Source organism: Trichosurus vulpecula, chromosome 4, assembly GCF_011100635.1.
Source record: "Trichosurus vulpecula isolate mTriVul1 chromosome 4, mTriVul1.pri, whole genome shotgun sequence".
NCBI classification, from domain to species: domain Eukaryota; kingdom Metazoa; phylum Chordata; class Mammalia; order Diprotodontia; family Phalangeridae; genus Trichosurus; species Trichosurus vulpecula.
The window spans coordinates 431259978-431269254 of NC_050576.1; the positions used below are offsets into that span (position 1 = coordinate 431259978).

Below are 9277 nucleotides of genomic sequence, written 5' to 3' on the forward strand. Positions count from 1 at the left end.
ACAGATCCTGGTGTTTGTCTGTGTCAGATTAAGAATGATCAGCAGTTACATCAGAGGATGTGGAGCTGGCAGGGGTTGCACAAATTGTTTCATGGTAGTAGGATTTTGTGTTTCAACTATATTTGGAAGTAAGGCCGAGCTGTCAACGATGGCTTAGAAATCTTTGTCCTTAAATTGTTTTGTTATTTGGTATAACAGGATTTGATTTATGGGAAATTTGTCTAAGTAATATATTGTGTACCTAGATTTTTTCTAGAGTTGTGAACCTTTTTTGTTGTAAAGATTTTTTTCCTTGTAATTTTTCTTGTTTGTTCACAGGCTAGTATTCCATTTTCAGTAGTAGGATCCAATCAGTTGATTGAAGCCAAAGGCAAAAAGGTTAGAGGTCGTCTCTATCCTTGGGGAGTTGTGGAAGTGGAGAATCCAGAACATAATGACTTTCTAAAACTGAGAACAATGCTGATGTAAGCCATTCCAAGGTTCTTTTGCTACTGCCTAGCAGGACATTGTACTACTCTCTAAAGCAGTCATGTCCTAATGGGGTTTTTAAGAGAATGAAAGGCCTTTTCAACATCATAATTGAATTATTGCATAAGTATCCTGCTCCATTTCTTCCCAGGAGGTATGCGTGGGAATTGGGGGAGGGGTGTTATTCTGTGATGGGGCAGTTGGGACACAAACCTTGGTCCCCATTGGCCATCTCCTACTGCTCTTCTGCTCCCAGCCCTCCCAACTCTGACCTGCTACCTGCAGGAGCTTGGACTGGAGCCTGTCTATCTGTGGATCTATGAGAACCTCAGTTTCTGCTCCTCGCTCTAAAATGTGCTCGTTGAACTCAGGGGTCCCTGTTGTCTGCTTCTATGAGAATGAATATTCTCACAGAAGGTGTTTTTATATAGAATTCCTTTCCCGCTGTCAAGGAACTTGGAAGGGGAATGTATAGTAAGATCACGTCAGAGTGGGGGCTTCTCTTGGGAGTCATTGCTGCACCCCTGGGGGCAGTGGGCAATGGGAGGTAGGAGAAGGAGGAGCAACAGACACCACAGATGGGAAATGGGATGTCCACAGAGTCCCAGGGCTGCTTGTACATCTGAGAGCTGAGGGCTCTCTCATCTTTCCCAGTAGCATAGCAGCATGAAGTGCATCACTTAGAAGAAGCTCTTCTCCATGGGCCTGCCCCCCAGCTTCACACCAAACTCCTTTATTTTCCAGTACTCACATGCAGGATCTCCAGGAGGTGACCCAGGACCTTCACTATGAGAACTTCCGCTCTGAGAGACTGAAGAGAGGCGGCAGGTTGTCATCCTCTGGTTACCTTAGTCCATCCTTTCTTCCCCTCTGTCTCCCTTTCCCCTTCTCTCTCCTCTACATCCTGTGCTTTCTCTGCGTCCTTCATCTCTGCGTCATCTCACCCCACTGCAGCATGACTTAGTTGGCCAAAACCCACTCAAACTGTTGGTCCTTAAGGTTTAAAGCCATTAAGCCACTCACCCTTGTTTTTCAGTCCACAAGAAAGTCAGCAACAGTAGGGAAGGAGGGAAAGTGTTAGTAACTTGAAAAGAATAGCTCTTGGGAAGGAAGTGCCTGTTATGTTTGCGTTCTCCAGAGCAATTGTTCTTGAAATCAGATGTATCTCTAGGTACAGGCAATAGGATTTTGCTTTAGCAGTTTTGTAATAAATCTGCTATATTCTCTGTGGTTTCCAGCCATAAATCCTGTCCCCCAAAATGTATATTAAACTGCGTTTTCAAGCGCTTGATCAGCATTATGTAAGTAAAGTTAAATTTTTATCATTACAAAGGCATCTCATTAGGCATGCAGTGCCATGCTGCTCCTCCAGGAGAAAGCGCAGCCACAGCCCAGTGCAGCTGCAGAGGGAGATGACCCACTGCCTGGGAGGGATGGCAGGACCGGTCGTTAAAAGAGAAGTCGGACCCTCGTTCTGCTCTGAAAAGAAGTTCTGACATACCTGACCGTGCCCATTTCACGTGTATGCTTAGTATCTTTCTGCCAGTACGCCTCTGTTCCCTTTGCTTAGGTCACTTAGGTATTTCAGATCCTGCTCCTTTTTTAAGTTGGACCTACCCCTGTGGTGTGGTTTTGGAAAATGGTGCCAGGGCTATTTAAGAGGAAGGCACTCAGGCACTTGCAGCCCTTCTGAGAAATGTAATTAGGTGATGGTGAGCAGAATCCAGGCACTTGGTGTAAGCGCTTGTGGACTGTCACCCATTTGGCTCTGGAAATAAGGCCTCCGGAGATGAATGAGGGCAGGGGAGATGCTGTCAGAGTTGCCATTCATCCTTTTCTTGTTGTCTTTTTCCATCTTCCATCATTTACTTTCCCTTTTTATTCATGAATCTGGGGGGGAAAGACTTTTCTAAAAGCAGCCTGTTTTTTAAAAATAGAAAGACTCAGGAGTCCCAAAGGAGATGTTCTCAGGGCTTGTAGATAGATGAACCAGCTGTCATCAGTGGTGCAAATAGAAGCCTCTGCATGTTAGCAGATAATAATTGACTGCTTTTTGTTTTAGGAAAGTGGAAAACGAGGAAGTGAATAGAGACCAGATCCTGCTGGAAAAGGAAGCAGAAGTAAGGCAGCATTGTTTCCGTGTGTCTTGTGTCTGTATCTGTGTCTCACGATCTCCCACAGATGGTTATGATAGGATTCTGCATACCTCTGTATTGTTTTTGTGTGTAGTTGTCGCAAAATCTTTCTTGCTTTTTGTTATCAAATATACTTTATCTTAGAATGACAGCATGGCCCACATTGTGAACTGTGAAATTTCCCACATAATTTTTCCTTTCAAAATTACAAACAGAAAAAAATTTGAGAGAATGGCATTGCAACAGTGCCAAGGGCTCACCCGGTACCTTGCTTTATGTGAAATGAATGGAAACTGTCATAACGGGAATTATATTTCTAAATTCTGTATTGCATTGTCTTATCTGAACTTGGAGGGAAGATTTGAAAGGATACTTTTTATTTGGATTGGTTTTCTTTGAGACTTTAAATTTTTTAACATCAAAAATGGTTAACTTCGGGAATTAGTAATGAAATCTAATGGTGTCATCAGTTCAAATCCCATTCAAGTTGCCGATGCATAAAATAGTCTTACTTTATGACCATTTCAATCTATATATCAGGTGAGTAAGCAGAACTGAAAAACCCCCACAACTGTAATTTCCTTAAAGGGCGTCTCAGAGTGGGCCTGGTATGTGTGTGTCTGGGGTCATTCTAAAAAGGTCACAGATGGCACTTGATGTGCAGGACTCCTACCCTCAATCTTAACTAGGTTTTAAGCCATTGAAATCTTGTCAGTCTTTGAGTTCTCATTCCCAATAAGCAGATGCATGTGCTGGGCATTGGCTGTTCCCCGACCCCCAGCCTTCCTCAGTGCTGCTTCTCAAGTCCCCTGAGCTTGGTCTCCTCTTGGATGATGGGTCTTGTTTCACCAAGGACATGGATCCATCCAGAGGCCCAGCCATGGCTGTGTGGCTTGTGGGGTTCAAGTTAGGTGCCAATGCTCTTCCGCAGAATCTTCATCCTGTGTGGGACTTGAGGTGCTCAAAGCACAGAGGAGGCCTCTTTGTACCTTGTAAAATTATGAGCCACGAGTTACATACTGACCTTGGGAAATTATTATTGAATTGTTCAGGTGTGATAGTCTGTAAAAGCATGGATTCCACTTTGCTCACCAACAGAGCTGCTGCTTAGAAAGCAGCTGCCGATGTGAAGCCCCCCTCTCTCAGGCAGATGAGCCCGGGGCCTGCCCTCTCAGCCCTGCTGAAAGATCCCCACTCTGCCCATTCAACTTGGCTTCTTGATGAGGGCATAAATTACCTATTTCAGACAGATTTTTCAAAGAACTATTTCCTAAGAAACACCTTTTAGAGGCATGGGAGTGGGAGGATCCTAAGACAGCAGGTCCATATTCTCCTCTTGTTGCAGCTTCGTCGTATGCAGGAGATGATTGCAAGAATGCAGGCACAGATGCAAATGCAGATGCAGGGAGGAGACGGGGATATCGTCATGCACGGACACCAGGCTTAAGAGTAAGCTTCTTCAGCGTGGCACCACATTCAGTGACACAACACGTAGCTCACACAGTCTCCTTACTTCTTGTTGCCCTTTTCGACTTATCAGATTGAAGGATGATGGATGGGGATGATGCCCCTCCCATGACTACCCCCACTAACGGTCCTCATAGCCAGGCCATAGGGGAGGGTTTCATGACTTCTTCCTAATGAATGTGGGTGTCACTTATCTGGCTAATGTTAGTTGTTATGGTATGACATTTAAAGTTTGGCTGCTGATTTTAACATTTGATAATTAGAATCGTTTTCCAGACCTTAGGATTGTAAGTGCCAGGAGATGGGAAATGTGCACATCAGGGCGATTGGTTTCATTAGCAGATAGCTTCCCAGGAAAGCGCTGCATGATTCTTGAGGGTTTGTGTGGGTTAAACGCTGACTGGTAAGGTCCTTGTGAGTGGAAATCGACTCCAGAGGGAAGTGCAGCTTTCTCAGAGAACATCTCCACACAGAAAGGGGCATGAGATGAAGGCCCGTTTTCAGACGTGTGGGGAGGCTTGCCTGACACGGTATCATTGTGTTACTGAGGAAGAAGTGGGGCATCAGTAACACTACCGGCTTCCAGTGTGGCTCCACTATCCTCTGTGTGTGGCACCATGACAGGTCCTTCCTGGGCATTTAGGTACTGGCTTAAGTACACAGCTAGGGGGCGCCGCAGGGCACTAGAAGACACTAACTAGCCGGGACCCTGGGTAATTTGTGGCTCTTGTGCTGGCCTAGCAACAGCACCTACCTCCAGATTGTTGTGAGGATCCAAAGAGGTCATATTATGTACAAAAAAAGCCTTCAGGAAGCTGTGCGCAGACATAGTCTTTGAGTTCACTGAAGTCCTGTTTATGATCTTTGAGTTCACTGAAGTCCTCTGTTTTTAAGTGAAATCTTTGGCCTTCTTTAGTGACATGTAGGAAAAGCTCCACGTATGATTAGTGAAGCCTGTCTTTGTGTGACATCTACAGCCTCTTCTCCAAGAGAGACTTTTCTTCTGCCACAAGGGGAGCAGGGGTTTGGGATCGGGGGCCACTCTGCTCACCTAGGGGGCGGTGTCAGACTAGACTTCTATGTGCTCCCTTAATCTAACTTCCGATTGCTTTCTTGTTATTATTTGGGGGTGACCCCAAGCTCTCTATCCAAGGCTTGGCCCCTTTCCCACCAAATGCCAGCTCCGCAATGATTGTACATTGCAAATAGCAAAGAAGGCCATTGATCCCAGTCATAGCCAGACAGGAATCAGAGGAGAAATAAAGCTATAGGAGAACACATTCCAAGCAATACCAAGTGAAGGAGCCCTCCCATCAGAGATGCCAGAATTAAATGTTCCCCCTTCTGCTGCCCTGAGCATGAGAGGTACTCTTGCCTCTGAGAGTTAGTCAAGGCAGGGATGTCCTGCTTGGGTTTTATGGCTGGCATTGGGGTGGAGGCAGCAGGAGGGGTGGGGAAAAGAAAGTGAGACTGTGATTCCATAGGGGAGCAGAAAGATGAAAGCAAGAGCTCCACCCGTTGTACGTTCTTTTGTCCCTTACAGTCATGTAAGGAGCCAAATCTGTGCTTGTCCTAGGTAATTACTCATGCAAAAAGGAATGTTGTGCTGGTGTTTCTAAGGTTAATTTCAGATGACTTTCTTTGTTTTTACAGATTTCACTTAGAGATGAAAAAGAACATTCCAATGTGTTTTTTCATGAAGTCGCTGAAAGGAATTCTTCTGCAATACCTGCAGCCTGCAAACTGTTACTCATCATTTTTACCCATGGTCTGTGAATTGTTACTCTCCATTTTTACTTAAGGATCGGTTGTGGTACCTTTTGTAATATGTACCTTGTAACATGTATTTTATTGATATTTTATACTTTTTCCATAACATGTCTGTTTTCGTGTTGCTTCCTACATAACTACTGTTAGGTGGAATTGGTTTTCTAGAACTAAACTATGAATTTGTTCTGGATTTGTATAGCTTCCATTGGCTTGACTGGTTGGGCATCTCTGTCATTGAAGAGCACTGTGGAGTCACACATGGGAGCGAAGTCTTCTTTAAATCCCCAAGTGAAAGTGCCAGAGCAGGGCCCTCTGTCTGCCTGGTCTAATGGTGACCCTCACCACAGTCCCTGGGGGAAGACGAGGGAGTCAAGAGTTCTTGTTTGGTATATAAGCTATTGGGTGTAACACCTGAAACCCGGTTTTGCTGCTGCCCACCAGGCTGCATTTATTTACACATTCTGGTTACTCACATTACTGGCTTGGGAGAACAAAGAGGAACACATACCTTTAAATAATTCATGTTAAAATATAACCTTTTATAAGCAGTAATTTCTAAGGTTCTAATGACAAGGGAAAACAGTAACCCTGTTATTTTAAAAAAACCTATTTTATAAACACGATTTTTTCTAGTAAGGTCCAAAAAGCACATCCTTTTTGAAATAGGGTGACATCATTGCTTATGCTGTCCCACAGAAACTGAAAGCAGCATTTCCATCGTGAATGAGGGGAGATTGTCAGAGAACGGCAGAGTCCACAGGACTCTGCTTCAGTGGCTTAGCAAGAAAGGAGCACTCCTTTTCTCTTCAGACAAAATATTCCGGAATCTCTTAGATGCAGGTGCCAGTTATTTTGGATCCATTTTTCTCATTATTTTATAACAGCTATTTTGAAGACCAACCTGAACAAACAGGTTTTGTGTTGGCTGTGACACCAACCTTGTCCTCATGCATCTGCGCTCTGGTAAAGAGAACAAGCCTCCCTTTTCCCCGTGTCCCACTTTGTTCTCTGGCAGCTGTGGGGGGCGGTATGTTGTGTATGGTGTCATCTGATTCTTCACCTTCATTTCATTGGTTTACAAACAGTGCTTGGTCTACAAGTCATTTCAGTTTCCCTCCAGTTCCTAAAGGCTAAGCTCAGACCACCCCTTTGCTCTCTCTCTCATATGTGCCAGCCTAGGGCCTCCCTTCTCTTCCCTCTTAGTGTCTGAAGCTGAAAGGGGAGGCTGGTCCCAGAGAGGCCCACCCAAGGAGGATCCACAGTAGGGGTGGGGGTGGGCATGGGGGCAGGCATGAAACAAAGCAGTACAAAGCAGTGTGAGAGAGAGGCTGCTGTTTGGCCGAAGGCAGGAAGCCTCAAGGAACAGGTGAAGAAATATTTATTGCAAACTTTTGATGGTGGCATAATCCTTCCAAACATGCCAGTGTTCACTCTAGATATTTGATCTGTAGTACGATTGGTAGAGTTTAAGTGGTCACATGCAATGTATTAACAGATGTAAGAAAAGTATTTTTTTTAGTACTTAATCTAGAATTATATTATGTACATTTTTTATCAACTTTTCCATGACATTTCATGTTTTATATTCAAGGTCAGTTATTTGAATTACACTAGTTTTTATAACCTATATTAGAACAAACTAAAAAAAATGATATATGCAAAATGAGAAACATAAGCTAAGTCCTATATACATTTAAGTAAAAATACTGCTCAGGGGGAGCTATCACTTAAAATACTAAACTGAAAAACGTATTAAATTCTTTTTATATGACTGCAATTTGGTTTGTTATCCCATGAGATCTCAGTGTGTCCTTTGACTAAGACACAGTCGGCCTCTGCCTCTGGAGGTGAATGTTGAGAACTCTTGTTTTACATGGTGGCTTTGTATCCCTTGAGCATTTTATCAATAAATAATTCTGGTTTAGTTATTCTGTGAGTCATTCTAATTGCTAGCTCTTACAAGGAAGATAAAGGCTTTTTGGTAAAACTGGCTATTTTGACATACCTGCACAATAACTTCAAAACGTTAATTTTGGTTTGTTGCACAACCCAGCGTCTGGGTGTCACAGTGGATAGTGTTGGACACGAGTCAGGAAGACCTGAGTTTGGATCCTGCCTCAGCTTTCTCATCAATAAAGTGGGAATCACAACAGCGCCTCCCTCCCAAGGTGGTTGTGAGGATCAGAAGTGGGAGGCACGGAGGACACAGAGACAAAAATAAACCCCGGTGGTCGTGGGGTAATGTTTTTGTAATACAATTTCTAAGCCTTAAACTCATCTTACTACCAATGTGTGTTCAGACCCATTTAGGGCTGTGGCTGATAGATTTTTTTTAAAGGTCCAGGTTCTGCCTTCATGTAGAGCTCGATGGTGTTGATGAATTTTGGCCTCACAGAGCAGACAAACTCAGTTCATTTCTCCAGAACAGTTAAATGAAGTTGCCAGAAAGAGGGGCTCCATCTGGCCACATGGCCAGCTTACAACCACGTAACAGCACGTGTTTAAAGAAAGGAAGGGTGTGTGCGTATGAAAGTGAGTGACATCGTGCCAACATTGCCACTGTGCTAGCTGAATCCAGCTGGCTTCTGGCACTGTCTTCCTTCACGTGCTTCCCTGCGTTGTGTGCAACATCTCAGTCTCGCATCATGTCACACACATTCTTCCTGGAGTACTTTTTAATTCTTAGTATTACAGAAATTGTCACATTCATTGATTACAGGAGGTGCTATAATAATTCTTGTGCATCCAGAGGCCACAATTGTTGGGCGCATAGATAAGCTTTTCCCTGTTGATGCTGTTGATATCTTTATACAGATAGAGCTTTTTAGTCAATTTATCAGATACGTGTTGTGGACAGACATAATGACTGGGGTCATGTAGGTGGGAACAATTCCGGAAGTTTGGCAGAGCGGACATTGGCAGGAAGTGCCTCCTTCCCTCTAGTTGTGGAATGTAAAGAGGAGAATCCAAGATCACGCTTGGGGCTTCAAGGTTGCATCCCCAAGTCACATGGACCCAGCAGAGCCAGAACAAGGGGCAGGTATTAAGGGGAGAACAAGTGGGTTGGACGGGTTGAATTTGAGCTCTGGGGGAGCTTCAAAAATGAAGTCCGGACTTGAGAGAGACTCGGGAGACATTGCTCAGAGGTATAATCATTAAAACCATGTGAGGGAGTGGATGAGACAGCAGGGTTCCCTCAGTGACTAGAGAAGACCCAGAACCACAGGCGTGGCTGTTGCTCTGAGCACTTTACAAATGCCTGATCCTCAGGACTACCCTGAGTAGCCGAAGGAGGTAGAGGGGAACCTGAAGAATTCAGTGTCGAGGAAAGGAAGGGAAGCCTCGGCAGTGCCCATTGCCAGAGAGACGTCGAGGATGAGCGGTGAGATGAAACTGTTGAATCTGGCCACAAGGAGCTATTTGGCCATTCTTCCCAG

At 44.4% G+C, this 9277-nt stretch overlaps 1 protein-coding gene across 2 annotated transcripts in view; it reads left to right on the top strand.

Moving 5' to 3' along the window:
* SEPTIN2 (septin 2) overlaps positions 1–7769 on the top strand; it is a 33636-nt gene extending 25867 nt beyond the window's left edge. Inside the window, exons 9-13 of one of the 2 annotated variants that reach the window (XM_036753771.1) lie at positions 319–464; positions 1213–1296; positions 2531–2588; positions 3949–4052; positions 5724–7769. In XM_036753771.1, the coding sequence (XP_036609666.1) occupies positions 319–464; positions 1213–1296; positions 2531–2588; positions 3949–4050 (390 nt within the window). In that variant the 3' untranslated portion in view covers positions 4051–4052; positions 5724–7769. Of the gene's footprint in view, positions 1–318; positions 465–1212; positions 1297–2530; positions 4053–5723 lie in introns of both variants that reach the window. The other variant, XR_005010144.1, reaches the window with a different exon arrangement.
* The last annotated feature ends 1508 nt before the right edge of the window (positions 7770–9277 follow it).